This window comes from Phacochoerus africanus, chromosome 16, assembly GCF_016906955.1.
Source record: "Phacochoerus africanus isolate WHEZ1 chromosome 16, ROS_Pafr_v1, whole genome shotgun sequence".
NCBI classification, from domain to species: domain Eukaryota; kingdom Metazoa; phylum Chordata; class Mammalia; order Artiodactyla; family Suidae; genus Phacochoerus; species Phacochoerus africanus.
Window position 1 is genome coordinate 42,982,038 of NC_062559.1, and position 17,688 is coordinate 42,999,725.

A 17,688-nucleotide genomic window follows, 5' to 3' on the forward strand; every position below is an offset into this window, starting at 1 on the left:
ACAGAGAAGCCTTCCTTTAGACCAAAGTTTGTTTGTTTCTTTAAAATTTTTAGGGCCACACTCATGGCATATGGAAGTTCTGAGGCCAGGGACTGAATCCCAGCTGCAGCTGCAACCTACACTGCAGCTGTGGCAACTCTGGATCCTTTAACCACTGCACAGGCAGAGGATTGAGCCCACTCTGCCGCAGCAACCCATGTTCTTAACCCACTGTACCACAGTGGGAACTCCAGACCAAAGTTCCTTTCTTCTTTTCTTCTTCTCTCTCTCTTTTTTTTTTTTTTTTTTTTTGGTTTTTAGGGCCACACTCAGGGCATATGGAAGTTCCCAGGCTAGGGGTCAAATCGGAGCTGCCACTACCAGCCTACACCACAGCCCCACAGCCATAGCAACGGCAACTTGGGATCCAAGCCACATCTGCAGCCTACACCACAGCTCATGGCAACACCTGATCCTTAACCGAGTGAGGCCTGGGATTGAACCTCCATCCTCATGAATACTAGTTGGATTCCTTTCCACTGTGTCACAGTGGGAACTCCCCAGACCAAAGTTTCTTAACTTGGCTCTATTGACACTTGGGGCGGGATAGCTCCGTGTCGCAGGAGGCTGCCTGTGTGTTGTGGGCAGTTTCAGAGCATCCCTGGTCTCTACTCACTAGAAGCCAGAGCACATGTCCCAGACCATTTGTATCAACGAAAAACGTCTCCAGACAGTTACAAACATCCCCTGGAAGGATGAAATCCACCCCCTGCCCCCCGCCCCCCCCCCCCCCCCCGCCTGTGCAGAACCACTGGACAATGAAACAGCCGGCTCCAGAGGTAGGTTGTGCCCACTAGTTCTCACAAATCCAACTAGAAACAATAGCAGAGCTAAAGGAGAATTAATTTCTTCATAAAACAAAGGAAAGCTCTGCAGCTTGCTGTAAGGGAAATCTCACTGCTGCTAGAAGTGGGTGGCTGAGCGTTGCCAGGGTTACTCAGGATGCTTTTAATCCAAATATCTCCTTAGAGGGTTTTCCCTCATGAGATGCCACCAGGATCTCTTAGAATTCACCAAGTGGAGCCTTTCTCCTTGAAATAGTCCCTCACATGGGCTGTTTTCCTATAGAAGAATATTTCAAATTCACTAAAACGGTGGTTTTCAAACTTTTGGCCAAACTTTTGGCACCAGTGAGAAATATTTTTTTTTCGGAGTTCCCATCATGGCTCAGTGGAAATGAATCTGACTCGGACTCAGAACCATGAGGACACAGGTTCCATCCCTGGCCTCGCTCAGTGGGTTAAGGATCCAGTATTGCCGTGAGCCTGTGGTGTAGGTTGCAGAAGGGGCTCGGATCTGGCGTTGCTGTGGCTGTGGTGTAGGCTGGCGGCTACAGCTCTAATTTGACCCCTAGCCTGGGAACCTCCATACGCCGCAGGTGCAGCCCGAAAAAGACCAAAAAATATATATATATATATTTTTCATCTCCATCCAGTCACATTCACGCAGAGCAGCCGGAGTGATGGCAGCTGCTGCCTCCTCCTGGTGACCAGATGGCACCCCCTCCCCACCGCCCCGTCATTCACACGGCTGTGTGGCCGGAGCTGCTGGCTACAGAGCAGCCGGATATGAAAGACTTCTCTAAACTGTGGGACTTAAAGAAGAAAGCCTGTGCTTGGGCTAAAGGAGCAGGGGCCTGAGGGCCACACTGGCTTCCAACTTTATTTTTTGTCATTTGTACACCAAGCCAGGGTTGGATCTTTTCCCAGACACAGAGATATGTGTGTCAAAAAAAGAAAAAAAAATCCTTTCTGTAGCCAACCACCAAGAGGCTGAATACTGCACAGCTTGGAAAACGTCCAGAAAGGGTTTACAGACTTGGCTGGTCATCAAAGCTGGTCCCTGAGAGCCAGAAGTGCCCCCAGCCTTGGACGGCCACTCCCAGGGTCGGGCAAGAAGAAGAGCGGTTTCCTAGGAGAAGCAGCTCTACCCGTGGGCTCTGGGCCACGTCCATCTGTCTGGGGCAGGGTCCTCGAGGCAGGAGGTGGGGAGGCACGGGGTGGGCGGGGGGTGCAGAGAACAGGGGATGCGGAACGGAGAGCCTCACCTCTCACCTCGGCCCCGGCTTTGCCACCAGCAGGTCACTCTACTTCTGCCTGGGTCCCTTCAGCTTGCCGTGCAGGAGCTGAGCTGGGGGACCTTACAGGACGCTCCCCGTTCTCACCCTGGAAACCTCTCACAGTCCTCTCACGAAAGAAAAAGACCCATTTCACGAGAAATGGCAGTTCTAGCACCTGCCAGAGCTAAGCCTTAGAAAGTGCACATCTGGCCTGTCCTCTCCTTTCTCGCTGTCACTGCCCTAGTTGACACTGGTCTGAGGGACCCGCCTCCCCCATACAGAGAACTTACAGGGTCACCCTACAGACCTCGGGGCCTGCCTCGCTTCCCCCTCCCTCCACAGGCCCTCAGACCAGGGGTGAGTGTCGTCTCTCCCCCTAATTTGGAATTTTAAGGTCAGTTTTAATGATTACTAATAGCAATATATATTTATTATAGAATTCTCGGACAAAACAGTGAAGCAAAAGAAAAATAAAAATTGCCTCGGCCTCCACCATTGATACTAACCACTCTTCACGCGTTAGTGTCTGTATTTCTAGCCTGTTCTCTTTTATTTGGTCCACTTCTCCCCCTCTCCATAAAAATTCATGAAGTAATTTCTCTTTAAAATTAAATTGAGGTTTTGTGCAATGCACTTTTAGTATCCTGGGGGTTTTTGTTCCGTTTTTTTACTTCTCAGGACAGTGTTAACCCCGTCCTGGGTCACTAAACACTCACCGGCACTGTTTTAATAGATGCGTAACATTCCATCCTGTGAGCCTGCCCTAATTTATTTAACTCCATTGTTGGGGATTTGTGCTGAATTGCAAATTTCTTCTGTAAACGGTTTAGTCATGTCTATATGTGTGGATATGTTCATTGATGAACTCAACAAGTGTTTATCGGGTGTCTGTGTGCCTGGCCCCAGGCTAGGAGCTGAAGAGAGACCAGTGAATAAAAAATGGATGTTGGCCCTGCCCTCCAGGGCTTTTCACTGTACTGGGGGAGACAGACAGGGACACATAAATAGACAACATGTCAGGAGGTGATACGTGCTTTGAAGAAAATGATAAGGCAGCAGGAAGAAAATACACGTGATGGGACAGGAAGGGCTGCCCTTTTATCTGGAGTGGCCATCAGGGAAGCCCACGTGCAAGGGTGAGTCGCAGTGATAACCAGGCGTGGCTCAGACAAGGCGCCAGGGCAGAAGTCCTTCCTGCTCAACTGCCCTCCACAAGGGGAAAAGAAAGACGCCAGCACCCACACTGCCTGCTGATTCTTTCAGTCCTGGGATGTCTAACCCTTTGATTTTATGATGTGAACCACCCAGTACTGTTAAAGTTACTGCAGGGCTTGGTGGAGACGTTTCTCTGCTAATGGAAATAATCGCAGCTACGTTTGCTGTAAGTGTAACATAACTCTGTTTTAAAGGAGGACTTGGGCCACGATGAGAGACCACTTCGCACCCATCAAGAAGGCTACAAAACACTAAAAGCAGAAAATAACAAGTCTGGGTGAGGATGGGGAGAAACTGGAACCCTTGGGCACTCTTGGTAGGAACGTAAAGTGGAAACCAATACGGCATTTTCTCAAAAAATTAGAACTAGAATCCCACATCATCCAGCAATTCCATGTCTGGGTATAAACACAAAAGAGTTGAAAGCAAGGTCTCCAAGAGGTCGCCATACACTCGTGTACATAGCAGCATTCTTTACAACAGCCAAAGATGGAAGCAAACCCAAGTGTCTATTGATGGATGAATCAATAAACAAATTTGGTAAATACATACAACAGAATATTGTTCGGCCTTAAAAAGGCAGGAAATTCTGACATATGCTAAACGTGAATGAATCTTGAGGACATTACGCTAAGCAAAATAAGCCAGTCTTAAAAAGCCAAATATACAGCATCATTCGACTTGTAGGAGGTACCAAGAGTCGTCAAACTCACAAAGCCACAGAGCCAGAAAGAAGAGTGGTTGCCAGGAAAGCGCGGGCGGGGAGAATGGGGCGTTGTTTAATGGGCACAGAGTTTCAGTTTTGCCAAGTGAGAGAGGGCTGGAAATGGGCTACACAACAATGGGAGTGTGTTTAACTTACTGGACTGTACACTTGAAATTGGTTCAGATGGTAAATTTCACATTATGCATTTTTTTTCTTTTGGGGCCGACTCTCAGCATATGGAATTCCTGCACCAGAAATCAGATCCAAAACACAGTTGTGACTTAGGCCAGGCGGGTCCTTTAACCCACTGTGCCAAGCCAGGGATCAAACCTGTGTCTTTGGCACTGCAGAGATGCCACCGATTCCATTTGCCACAGAGAGAACGCCTCATGTTACATATTTTTTAACCACAATCAAAAGTTAAAAAAAAAAAAAAAAAGGGAGTTCCTGTTGTGGCGCAGCAGAAATGAATCTGACTAGGCTCCATGAGGTTGCAGGTTCGATCTCTGGCTTCGATCAATGGGTTGAGGATCCAGCATTGCCGTGAGCTGTAGTGTAGGTCGCAGACGCTACTTGGATCCTGTGTTGCTGCGGCTGTGGTGCAGGCCGGTGGCCACAGCTCCAATTAGACCCCTAGCCTGGGAACCTCCATGTGCCTCAGGTGCAGCCCTAGAAGAGACAGAAAGACAAAAAAAAACACCAAAAACCCAAAATAAACAAACAAAAAAACCCCCACGAGGTTCTTCTCTGTGGCTCACAGGGATGGCAGCAACCTGCTCATGTGGTTGTGCTCAGAGGGTACTGCAGTACTTTCTGTCCAGTGCCACAGCAGTCTGAAGCCATATCTTCTTTTTGAGATGACAAGTGCCCTTTCTGGTCTGTAGCATGTCCGTTCATCAGGAGGGTGGGGCTGGCTTTTTAAACTGCTCGTCCTTGATCATCAGGTGAGCATGCATTTTGGTTTGCACCCTGACTTGAACACTTCTCCGAAAGGAGAGGAACGAAGCACAGATGGTCACCTGCGTCCTCCTGGCGAGCTGTGTGGGGTGTGGCTGTTCTGTTCTCCAGGATGAGACTAGACAGACCATGGGCTCCCAATGCAGCTAATGTAGATGAGAATCTACTGAGTCTAAAGCCAGTAGGACTCCACAGCCCATTCCTGAGAAAGGCCAGGTAACAGAAAGGGATTTTTTTTTTTTTGTCTTTTTGCTATTTCTTGGGCCGCCCCTGCGGCATGTGGAGGTTTCCCAGGCTAGGGGTCGAATCGGAGCCATAGCCACCGGCCTACGCCAGAGCCACAGCAACGCAGGATCCGAGCCGTGTCTGCAACCTACACCACAGCTCACGGCAACGCCGGATCGTTAACCCACTGAGCAAGGCCAGGGATCAAACCCGCAACCTCATGGTTCCTAGTCGGATTCGTTAACCACTGAGCCATGACGGGAACTCCCAGAAAGGGATGTTTAAGACTGTTTTTCTGGAGTAGATTAGGGCAGAGAGATCAGTTAAATCCAGCCAGCAGACCAAACCCAGCCAGCACCTGCTTTTGCAAATTACGTGCTACTGGAAGACAGCCATGCTCATTTGTTTGTGTATTGTGTGGCTGCTTTCACATCAAAACAGCAGAGCTGAGCAGCTGTGCAGGGGCCAGATGGCTGGTAGAACCTCAGATCTGTCCTCTCTGGCCCTTTGAAGAAAATGTTTGCTGACACCTGGTTTAGGGTAGGGCTCCAAGCTAATGACCCGCACACCTAGTTCCCATTCCTGACCTTGCCCCTCAGCCTCAGACCTGCGTGTTTCCTGCTCAACCTGCCTCGGGTCAGCTCCCCCTGCAGTCGTCCAGACATCTCACCTCACCTCCTCCTGAAACCAGCTCCCCTCCCGCTCCTTCTCAGGGCCACGTCATCCATCCAAGCCCAGGCGGACACTCAGAGGTCCTTGGCTCCCCCGTTTCCCTTGTTCCTGCATCCCCAATCCCTGGCCACCCTCTCTCCCTCCATCCTGTCGTCTCCCATGCACACTTACCAAAGCCACAGGTGTCCTGACCTTGCTCTCTACCTCCTCGGATCAAGCCCCCAGTTATCCAACTCAACCTAGATCTAATCACATCCCTTCTCAGAGCTCACCATGGCCACGCGGAAGCAGCACTGGCTCTGGCGCAAATTCACCTGGATCTGAAATTCCTGGCTCTGCCTCTTACTTGCTGGGATGCTTTGGCAAGTCGCTTGGCCTCTGTGGACCTTCTTTCCCCTACGTGTGAACTTTCTACATTAAGGGCTCATGATAAAGTCTGCAAAGCCCCCAGAACCCTGCCAGGCACACCTGAGGGGGTCCACGACAGGACCACTTACTGTATTGGTGGTGGTTAGTATTTTATTGACAGTTCTCTGCTTATAGGTTCAAGTTCCAATGCCTTAGAGGGGATCAAATAGCCTTCATGTTAGGAGGATATGCACCCTCGTCCTTTTCGAGCGTAGGTACCTCCGTAGGATAACATGCCTAGGCTTGCTCTGCCCTCTTCTTCTGGAGGGCTGAAGAGAGAGAACTACCCTGGATCCTTCTAGGTCCACTCTTTGAAACCTGGCTGCCAGTTTATTGAGGAATACTCCATCCCGCCCAAACACTGTGGTGCCCCTCTCCTGGATGTGTGCCATGCTCCGCCTGGAATGCTGCACACACCGGGAGTGGGGCATGACAGTGCTTGGGCCATTTAGGAACTACAAGCAAGCCCCATGTGGTGTGTAGGGGCACAAGGAGTCTGCACGGGATCGCACAGGCTGCTCCTCTCTGATTCACGGAAGGGGTTCAGGTCACCGTGAACAGCATGGGCTTGAACTGTACGGCCCCACTTACATGTGGATGTTTTTCTTTTTTTCTTTTCCTTTGGTCTTTTAGGGCCACACCCAAAATATATGCAGGTTCCCAGTCTAGGGGTTGAATCAGAGCTGGAGCTGCCGACCTATGCCACAGCCACCGCAATGTGGGATCGGAGCCTACAGCACAGCTCACAGCAACACCGGATCCTTAACACACTGAGCGAGGCCAGGGATTGAACGTGCATCCTCATGGATACTTATCGGATTTGTTTCCGCTGTGCCACAACAGGAACTCCATGGTGATGTTTTTCAGTAGTAAATACTACAGGACAAGAGAGTCCGTAGTTGGTTGACTCCTCCGCCTCCCAGGATACACCGGGCTCGCAGGTGGAGGAGGAGGGTGGAGACCTGAAGGTGAGCCTGGTTCGAGGCTCAACATTTACATTAAAAAAGCGTACCTGTCACCTCTCTCTACTGTGCAATCCCATGGGCCGGCAGAGAAAGATCAGCCCAGGTGGATCCTGTTTGGACCTTGGATCTCAGCAGAGAGCAGGCTGGTGCTTGGCGCACCCTGGTCCGCCCTGCAGGAAGCTGAACCCTGGGGAAGGGACTTCCCCAAAGTCCCTGAAAGAAGAGGGCCAAAGAGCCAGGTTCTAGTTCGCTGGCGGCTCAGTGAGTTAAGGATCTGGTGTTGTCACTACTCGGGCACAGGTTCGACAGAGGGCCTGAGAACTTCTGCCTGCCCAGGGGCGGGGGGTCGGGGGGAGCCTCAGCTTCCTGGTCATGGGCTAGCCGGGGACAGTGACAACTTCCCATGCCGGTCCACAGACGTCTGGAAGTGGGGGGTTGACTCAGGCCGTGGGGTGGAAATTGACCCTCATCCAGGTTGTTGGCTCAGTCTTCTCCTCCCAGCTCGTGCCCAGTCTGGTTGGATCAGCCCAGGACAAGGATGATGTTAACGAACAGGCGGCATCACTGTGGGGTCAGCACCTGCTGTGCTTTCCTCTGCTTCTCGTCTTCCTCAAGTACTTGCCTCCCTGCCCTTTTGGCCATGAACGGCAGACTGGCCAGTCTTCCTCGTCCACTCTTAGGGCTGGATAGGGAAGCCACGTGAAGCCTCTCTTGGGGCCTGGCTACACGATACGATCGGGAGGAGGAAGACTCTCACTGGGCCAAGACTCAGCCTTGGATGGACTCTGGAACCACCCGGCAGTTTTCAAAAATACTGACATCCAGGTTCCACCCTGTATATTCTGATTTAGTTGGTCTAGTTGCAGCCTGGTGTTTTAGATTTGCAGGTCCTTCCAATGCCTAGTCAAGGTACGAACCACTCACCTAAGGACATTCTCTATTCCCAGTCAGCCAGAGCTTTGAACTGAGGGTCTTGGGGTTCTTCCCCAGCTATTAATGCAAAGCTCCTGTATCCCATTCTGCTCTTGTCTTGGGCTGTTTAGCTCCTTAGCCCAAAGTCCCAGGGAGGGGAGTGTAATCATCCAATCCAATGCCAAACAATTAAACCTGGGGTTCTGTAAAAAGCCTTAAGTGAACCCTGGGGGATTAGGACAAATAAATGCTCCAAAACTTCCAGAAGTATGAACAGCACTGCACCCTTGCGATAGCACAATGAAATCCTGACGTCATTCTTTACAGCCTGTGGCCGGTCAGTGCACCCAAGCACCTACTTCTGGAGGGTCAGGGAAAACCAGGAGTCTTATGAAGCGGTACTTACTTCTGGGGATCTTGCTGGGGTAAGTCTTCTGGCATGGCTTATACTCGTCCGGGGGAGGAAAGTCTTCCATAGAATGGAACGTGAATTTAGATTCAAAGTCATCTGCACATATGGGAAACACAAAATTGCGCTGGTTACTATAATGACCCAAGTTTTGATAATTTCCAGGGGTACACAGGTTTACTTGCCCACTGCCAGGTTTTAATGGCAGGACTCTTCCCCCTAAGACATCCATTCATCTCAATATCTCACTGTTTAGCTGGGAAGAGAGGGGATCAGAAAAAGCAAAATCCCAGACTCTCCCCATTATTCACCCCAACTTACTTCAACCAACATTTTAATGAAGCATCTAAAGGGAGCACAAGTGCCAGAGCCCTATCCAGGGTCCAGAGTCGGAGGTGGGGAACTTGGCAGCGACAAAGGACCAGCCAAGTTCCCATGGCCTGAGGCCCTCCCTGTGCTCCTGGGGAGGGCTCTGGGGAGGGGGGTGGGCAGAACGAGAGCCCTTAGCCTGGCTGCTGGGAAGGATCACAGCCTGTGTGCAGTGGGTCCCTGGGCCTCCCAAAGCAAGTGGGCTCTGCCCTGAGCTCCTGATGGCAAGAGGAGCAGGATTTTCAGGTTGTTTCATGGGTTGAGTCCCTGCTTTGTATTCTAGGCTTTGTGTCAGACAGTAGCTCAACCCAAGGGATCCGGGGATTTTTGGTCACACCTGACCTCAAATAACTTTCTTTCCTAGCTGCATCTTTTTGCCTTAATTGTTCTGCTGTGGGTAGGCCTTCCATCCAGCCTCTCACCTTGTCCAAATCACTCCACCTTTCAAGCTCTTTCCCGATTTCTCCATGGAGACAGATAGAGAAACACACATAGAAATTCAATGTTTGTTTTCTTCTCTCTCTCTAATCTCAATCAGAAGGTTGGCGAGTGGGCTCTGGAGCCGCCCCCCACCCCCAGAAAGCCTCGGGAGAAACCCTATTTAACACAAGCTGTAAGTTGTTCTGTGCTAGAGTGTGCACCCTGTTTCTGGGTAGCACACCTCTGAAATGACATCACTGGGGGCTGGGAGACTCCCTCCGACTCTGAGCCAGGGAAACACTTCCTCACTGGCAGCCAGTGTGGCAGATGGTGGGCCCCACTTACCAGTGATGTGCAGGCTTCCGTTCCGCAGCTGACCTCCGGGCAGCGGGGCCGGGGTCCAGGCTGGGGCCTGCTGGCTCCTGCTTGAAAGCTCTGTGGTGGGTGATCTCGCAGGGGGTGCTGGGGGTGGGTTTAGCTTCCCCCCACTGGTCCCTGACAGAAAAGATGGCAGCACATTCAGATGATAGGAACAGGGATGGCAGATGCTATAGCCTTCTGTGCGAGGTGAAGTACTGAGATCTTCGGGTGTAACATGATGTGGTGATAAAAGGGAAGCCTCCGAAGACAGCCTGCTTGGGACTGAACCCCAGTCCTCCTGCTGGAGTAATAACAACTTCTTTGTGCCTCAGGCTTTTTTTGTTTGTTTGTTTGTTTGTCTTTTTGCCTTTTCTTGGGCCGCTCTGGCAGCATAAGGAGATTCCCAGGCTAGGGGTCGAATCGGAGCTGTAGCCACCAGCCTATGCCACGGCAACATGGGATCCGAGCGGCGTCTGCAACCTACACCACAGCTCAAGGCAACGCCGGATGGTTAACCCACTGAGCAAGGCCAGGGATCGAACCTGCAACCTCACGGTTCCCAGTCAGATTCGTTAACCACTGAGCCATGACGGGAACTCCTGTGCCTCAGTTTTTGCATCTATAAAGTGGGAATATTAACAGTACACATATCTCCTAAGATTTCTGAGAGGGTTAAACGAGTTGATTAAAGTAGCGGAGTTCCCATCGTGGCTCAGAGGAAATGAATCTGACTAGCATCCATGAGGACACAGGTTTGATCCCTGGCTTCTCTCAATAGGTTAAGAATCCGGCATTGCTGTGAGCTGTGGTGTAGGTCACAGACGCGGCTCAGATCCCACATTGCTGTGGCTCTGGTGTAGGCCGGCAGCTGCAGCTCTGATTGGACCCCTAGCCTGAGAACCTCCATATGCCGCGGGTGTGACCCTAAAAAGCCAAAAATAAAAAATAGAGTCAAGTAGCACGCAGTGAGGGTTCAATAAACACTAGCTGCTGTGACATTAAGGATGACAACACCCCTCGTGCCGGATGGTACAGCCCAAAGGAGGGGAACCTCAATAGAGACCTAAGCCAGGGAAGGACTCTCTACAGGAGAGGCTCAGAGAGGGGACAGATGAACAAGCTGGGGGGTGGGGGGCTGCTCCTGCTCCCGGGGTTTCTGCTCACGCTGACTCCCCTGCATGGCAGGCTCTTGTTTCCCCTTGCAGTCAATCTCAATCCTACCTGCCCACCAAGGCTCAACTCAAATCCCACCTACATCCAGCCCCCCCTGACGACCTCTGCAGGAGGCTTGTCCTCTGCCAAGACTTTTGCGTATGACTCATTTGGCAATTAGCAGCCTGCTGCCTTGGCACATCAACACAGGTATTCGACTCTTCGCCCTGACCTTGAGGGGATGGCAACTGCACCATTATAGCCTGTGCCAAGATGTTCACAATTACAACCTCTTTCTCTTCCCCGCAGTTGGCACGAAGCAGAAATTACCTTCATGCTGTTCATGGAAAACCAGGTTTCATGTCCAAAGACCCACCTTAAGAGGCCAGGCAAGCCTCCACCCCTGGCCTCGGGTGTGCTCTTTGGAGCCCGCGAAGGTGCCCGCAGCAGTTCTCCTCTCCCCTTAGCTCCCACCCGCTCCTCTCCCCTCTCTCCAGACCCCTTCTCCCCCCTCTGTTGGTCTCCCCTCCTTCGTACCAGGATCCACTAAGATTTGCTTACTCCCACAAGCAGACTAAAGAGGCGAAGGGGCTGCTAACCCCTCTTCTGGGTGAAAAGGTGCCCTTCACATGTTAGAAAGACAGGAAATCACGCTGCTGAACTCAGCTCCCTGCAAAGCACTTCAGGCACAGTTTCTCACCTAATATGCCCAACAATTCTATGTGAAAGTATTGCTATTACTATTATTTCCATTTGCCAAATTAAAAAAAAAAAAGCAAGGTTCAAGAACGTTTTTAAAAACTTGCATAAGGTTACACATGAGTGGGTGGGAAGGCAGGATTTGAACTCAGATTTCTCTGGATCTAAAGCATCGAGGGTTTTTTTTGTTTTTTTTTTGTTGTTGTTGTAGTTGTTGTTTTCACCATACCTGGAACATTTAAGAATCAAGTGTCGGGAGTTCCCGTCGTGGTGCAGTGGTTAACGAATCCGACTAGGAACCATGAGGTTGTGGGTTCGGTCCCTGCCCTTGCTCAGTGGGTTAAGGATCCGGCATTGCCGTGAGCTGTGGTGTAGGTTGCAGACGCGGCTCGGATCCCACGTTGCTGTGGCTCTGGCGTAGGCCGGTGGCTATGGCTCCGATTCGACCCCTACCCTGGGAACCTCCATATGCCGAGGGAGCGGCCCAAGAAATAGCACCACCACCAACAACAACAACAACAACAACAAAAAAGAATCAAGTGTCGGAAGGGGCTCATCCTGAACCTTATGATGATTAATTTGTTGAAAAAAGAATGATTAAAACCTTACCTCTTAGGGTCAAAAGGCTTAAAAATATTCTTATTTTTTGTACCAGGAATTCCTTCTCAGGAATCTATCTTAAAAAAAAAAATCCAAGGAGTTCCCGTCCTGGCTCAGTGGTTAATGAATCCGACTAGGAACCATGAGGTTGCGGGTTCGGTCCCTGCCCTTGCTCAGTGGGTTAACAATCGGGCATTGCCGTGAGCTGGGGTGTAGGTTGCAGACGCGGCTCGGATCCCGCGTTGCTGTGGCTCTGGCATAGGCTGGTGGCTACAGCTCCGATTCGACCCCTAGCCTGGGAATCTCCATATGCCGCCAGAGCGGCCCAAGAAACAGCAAAAAGACAAAAAAAAAAAAAAAATCCAGACTGTAATTGCTATGAAAGCATTTTCTGCACTATTACTCATAATAGCAAAACTGGAATCAGTTTAAATATCTAACACTAGAAAAATGTATATCAATTATCATATTAATATGCTTAGAGATACAATTTAATGAGTTGACAAATACCAAATTATATCAAAATTGCTACTAATGTAATAGTAAACAAAAACAGAATAGAAAAGAGTACAAGCCATGTAAATACACAGATATATTGAGAAAAAAGAAAGGAAACACATCCAAATATGACAGTGTTTATTTCTGGGTGATGTTATGGGTGATTTCAATTTTTTTCCACTTGGTCTACATTGAACTTACATTATTATTATTATTATTTTTGTCTTTTTGCCATTTTTTGGGCTGCTCCCGTGGCATACGGAGGTTCCCAGGCTAGGGGTCTAATCAGAGCTGTAGCCACCAGCCTACGCCAGAGCCACAGCAACGCGGGATCCGAGCCGCGTCTGCAACCTACACCCCAGCTCACGGCAACGCCGGATCGTTAACCCACTGAGCAAGGGCAGGGACCGAACCCGCAACCTCATGGCTCCTAGTCGGATTCGTTAACCACTGCGCCACGATGGGAACTCCATGAACTTATGTTATTTTTAAGTCAAGGATATACATTAAAGAAACTTTCTGCATGAAAAGATTTTCAGAAAAACCAAGGCATGTGTGTGTGTATACTTTTGGATGTGTGTTGGGGGGTGTGTGCAGATGTGGGTGTTTAAGAGAGTGTGTGTGTGTGTGGGGGGGGGTGGTATGCTATTTAAAAGGACAACAAAGGTGACGGAAGCCTCATCACTTCATGCAAATCAGGCATGGGGCATATATATTCAATCCAGAATCATCTCAGTTAGATATATGAAGGGATTATTTTTAATGTTTGGCTGAAAATATGGACCCTCAGTATTCTTAAGCTGGAGAAACTGCCAAAAATAAGGCAGAATGCTAATCTAATCTACTGAGGGCCAGTGAAGATTCTGGCTGGGAGCCAGACTATAATAACTCAGACAAAAATTAAAAAGGAGAGCTAGTTCTGGAAACAGCTGCGCCCACAAGCCTCTGTTCTCTGGAATAGATTTGGAGTCTGGTGATAGAAATAAATAACCCCTCTCTAGATCTCACTGTTTCAACAGCTGCCAGAGGAGGAACTACAGTTATGCCCGTTTCCCGGAGGAGAAGGAAACAGAGAAGCTAAGTGACTGTCCAGCGTTGTACAGCTGGTTCTGGCAAGGGGAGCAAGGCCAGACTCCCTGGTGTGTGGTCTGCATGATCTTGCACAAGGCTTCCCCTCTCCCTCATCCTTGGGTTCCTGTCTTTAACATGAAGTCCTGCACAAGCTTTCCCACTGTGCTCCAGAGGGGGCACTGCACAGGTCTGTCCTAAAACAAAATCGGCAGGATTAAGACATCCCCTGGTGTCCCCAAGTGGCCCACAGGAGCAGGCCTCTGGCTGTGTCCCTAGTACCTCCGCAGTTGCTGCCAACAGTCAAATGATCCTCTGATAGCCACCCTGGAGCAGGACAGCAGTGCTTACCCGGGCCGCGGCCGGGCCTCTTCTTCTGCAGGAATGTCTGCGATCCCGATCCCGCAGGGCTTGCGCTGGGCTTCGCTGGCTGGGCCTGGAAGCTGGGGGACTTGGGAGGCAGCGGGGGTGGGGCTTCACCGCTGTTGTTAGCGCCTGGCAAAGGGGGCGCAGGCAAAGAGGACCTAGGGGTGCATGAGGCATAAAGGGGAAGTGGGGGTGGCGGGGGCGGCGGGGCAGGAGGCTCCCGAACATCTTGGGCGGGGCTGCCTGCATCCGTGTTGAGCCCGGGATACCCACAAGGTGGGAGGAGAGGGAGCGGGGGTGGGATGGGTGGTAGGAGCAAGGGCGCTAGCTGAGGCTTCACTGCCTTGTCACTGAGAACCAAGGCCGGCGGGGGCGGGGGTGGAGTTGGCGGGGGCGGCGGGGGCGGCGGGGGAGGTGCACAGGGCAGCGGGGGTGCAACCACTGGGGGTGGAACCACGGCGGGGCTCCCTTTGTTGGGTGGGCCAGGTGGGGACACCAGCGCAGCTTTGATGGGGGAGGATGGGGGCAGGGGTGGGGGTAAGGGCGGGGGAGGTGGAGGCGGGGTGGGAGGGGGCGGGGCGGGCATGCTCGGGCGAGGAGGGACTGTCTTGGCCCCGCCTTGCGCTTCGGGGGCATGGCCTAGCCGGGGAGAGGCAGGGGGGTTGAGCGGGCCGCTGACAGTTTTGATGGGAAGCCGGGGAGAAGGTGCTCGGGAGCCAGGGCCCTGCCCTGTCTTGCCACCTGAAAGTAAAACGAGCTCTGAGTTAGCTCAGCAGGTGGAACTGGGAGAAACCCAAGCCTCTGCGCAGCAATGACAGATGCTGTCCAGTGTGACATCAGTGAACCACATGGTGTGCACTCTTTTCCTGCTTGTCTACTGGAGGCCTCAGAGGCAGCAGCTGTCACACAAAAGGCCAGCTGGACCAGCCTCATGGTTTGCCAGCATCAACACACATCCTCCTGAGACAAGGCCAGCTCAAGCTACCAGACTGTCTGCTGTGTGGCACCGGCTTTCCTGTTCCATTCCACCCTCACCCTCATCTGCCAAGGGCTTCAGTCGCCTAGCCCAGGGCACAGGACTGCCCAGACCTCCTTCACACCCTGCTCATCTCAAGGCCATCCTCACACTCCCTGTTACCCGCTAGGTCTGCCCGAATCTTCATGGGTAGGAAGCTTCCAACCGGCAGCTGGAAGGTTTTCCTCTCTCCGAGCATTTTGTGAACAAGGACTTGGTTTCTGCATCAAGAGCGGGAGATTCAAGATTCCCTGAATATACAAGGCCAACTGGAAGTCAGCGGGAGACACCCTGGCTTGGGGACCTGGGTTCAATGACCTTGAACCTCCCAGTCCCATGGCATCTGGAAGTTCAAAGCTCCATTCTCCAAGGACCTGTGCCCATTTCTAAAGGGCTCGCTGTCTCCTGGTCTCCTGACTTCCTCACCCTGTAGATTCTTCATCCCATCACCCAAGGTGAAATCCAAGGCCTCTTGCATTCAACAAGAAACCTCAGAGTAAGCATGTGGGGTTTGATGGGCTTCATGGAGGACTGGGGTGGGGGTGCTCCCTGGGAGGGGCTGCCTCACCCTTTGCGCACCCCTTTGCCCCACTGCCACTTCTTACCCTTTTATCCCCTGTTGCTCTGAAGGAGAAAAAGGTTCCTCTCCCTGCTTAGTGCATAGAAGCCCTGTAGTCACTAAAATATGCTAACATGTGTCCTCGTCCCTCCCTCAGGAGGCATAGTAAAACATCTCTTCCAAATCAATGTACTGCTCTCCCTAAAAGGAATTTTTGGGAATACACTTTTTCCTATTCAAGCACCCCTATATTTTATAATCTCCATGAAAATATGTGGAAAACACTTAAAAAAAATGGTTGCTTCTCACACCTCCAACTTCCTGGTGCTGCAGAATAGGAGACACAGCTTTTGCATCAGATAACAACGCCAGCATCTGTTGGTGGTTCTGAGCTTTTCGGCCCATGGGTCTCCAGTGTGTTTACCCAGCCAGGTACTACATCATACTAAACGTACTTGACGCCAAAAGTCGGGCCAGTCAAAGCAAGGTATGGAAGCGGTGATTCTGGGGCTGAAACGAAGCGAGCAGAATGGCAGTGTCTGGTTTTCCAAACAGAGGACCCTCCTCTGGCTATGAGGTGACAGGCGCCTGGACAACAGAGTCCATGACAGGTCAGCTGTGGAATGCTCTTCTGCAGGACGGTGGTGCCATTTCCTCTGCTGAGATTTTCTTTGAGATGGTCACGGAAGAGATGATGTCTTTCACTGAGGCAACTACCCTGGCTGATGCGGTCCCACCAGGGGTCCAAGGCAGGCATTGCCAGAACAGCTGACTGTGACCAGGAGGGGAAGGTCCCCAGATGGCCTTTCCAGGGACAGGATCGACCACCCGCAACTCCCAGATGAGACACTTTCTATGAAGTCCAGAGTACGTGTCAGGCTCGGGGATTCCTGCATCCCACTTCTCAAGCCTGGAGAAGGCAGGCAGCTCTCCAAACGAGGCAAGCCCTCCCTGTTTGTCCAGGTCCCAGATGAACTTTAAAGGGGTAACAAGTTTGAGGAACAAAATCAACCCCTGGGTAACTAATCCTCACGTTTTAAGTGTCTGAGAATACCACGTAGCCAAGATGCCGAAGCCCTTAAAGTGAGTCAGTGACCAGTACAGAGTCTCTGCTTACTACACACGGCCGATCTAACGAGAAGTGGGCAAACCCATTTTTAGCACCATATGAGCCACAGAAGCAAGGACAGCACAAATCCTGGTCCAGCCTAAGTTCCTGCCCTTCTGAGGTGAAGCCTTGCGCTGGCAGCATGAATTTAAGGTGAGACCCACAGGAGTCAGCACAGGTGAGCAACCCAGGCAGGGAGGGAGGGAAGGAAGGGAGGAAGGAGGCTCTCCTTCATAACATGAATTCCAGCCCCAGAAATCCAACTGGAAACACAAGAGGAGACCAGGAAGCGTGTGGGGAAAAGTCAGCTTGAGTACCTCAAGGGGGCTCCACTGAAATAAGAAGACTCAACTTGTGGAGCCTGGGGGTTATCAAAAGATGATACATGTCTTCTTCCTTCCATTTGCATGAGTTTCCAGAAAACCTTGTATTACAAGGAAGTCTCATTACACATCCTATCCAAGCCAGTGGTGTTTCCTCATCACCTTTTATTAACGCCACCTCCCCCTCCTTGGAGCTCTAAGCCAGGGCCACATTATGTATCACTTACAAAGACCCTGGCAGCTTTTGTCTGTGTGGGCCCCTTCCTCCTTAAAAATGTTTTATTTTTTTTATTTTTTTTATTTTTTATTTTTTGTCTTTTTGCTATTTCTTGGGCCGCTCCCGCGGCATATGGAGGTTCCCAGGCTATGGGTCTAATCGGAGCTGTAGCTGCCAGCCTAGCCAGAGCCACAGCAACGCGGGATCCGAGCCGCGTCTGCAACCTACACCACAGCTCACGGCAACGCCGGATCGTTAACCCACTGAGCAAGGGCAGGGATCGAACCCGCAACCTCATCGTTCCTAGTAGGATTCGTTAACCACTGTGCCACGACAGGAACTCCCTTAAAAATGTTTTTAAAAGTAT

General features: G+C 51.2%; 1 protein-coding gene across 1 annotated transcript in view; it reads right to left on the reverse strand.

Annotated features, from left to right (window-relative positions):
* WIPF3 (WAS/WASL interacting protein family member 3) overlaps positions 1 to 17,688 on the reverse strand; it is a 34,302-nt gene that overhangs the window by 5,732 nt on the left and 10,882 nt on the right. The window contains exons 4-6 of the mRNA XM_047763126.1: positions 14,085 to 14,840; positions 9,702 to 9,851; positions 8,565 to 8,666 (exon numbers count right to left, since the gene is read on the reverse strand). Of these exons, the coding sequence (XP_047619082.1) occupies positions 8,565 to 8,666; positions 9,702 to 9,851; positions 14,085 to 14,840 (1,008 nt within the window). The remainder of the gene's footprint in view (positions 1 to 8,564; positions 8,667 to 9,701; positions 9,852 to 14,084; positions 14,841 to 17,688) is intronic.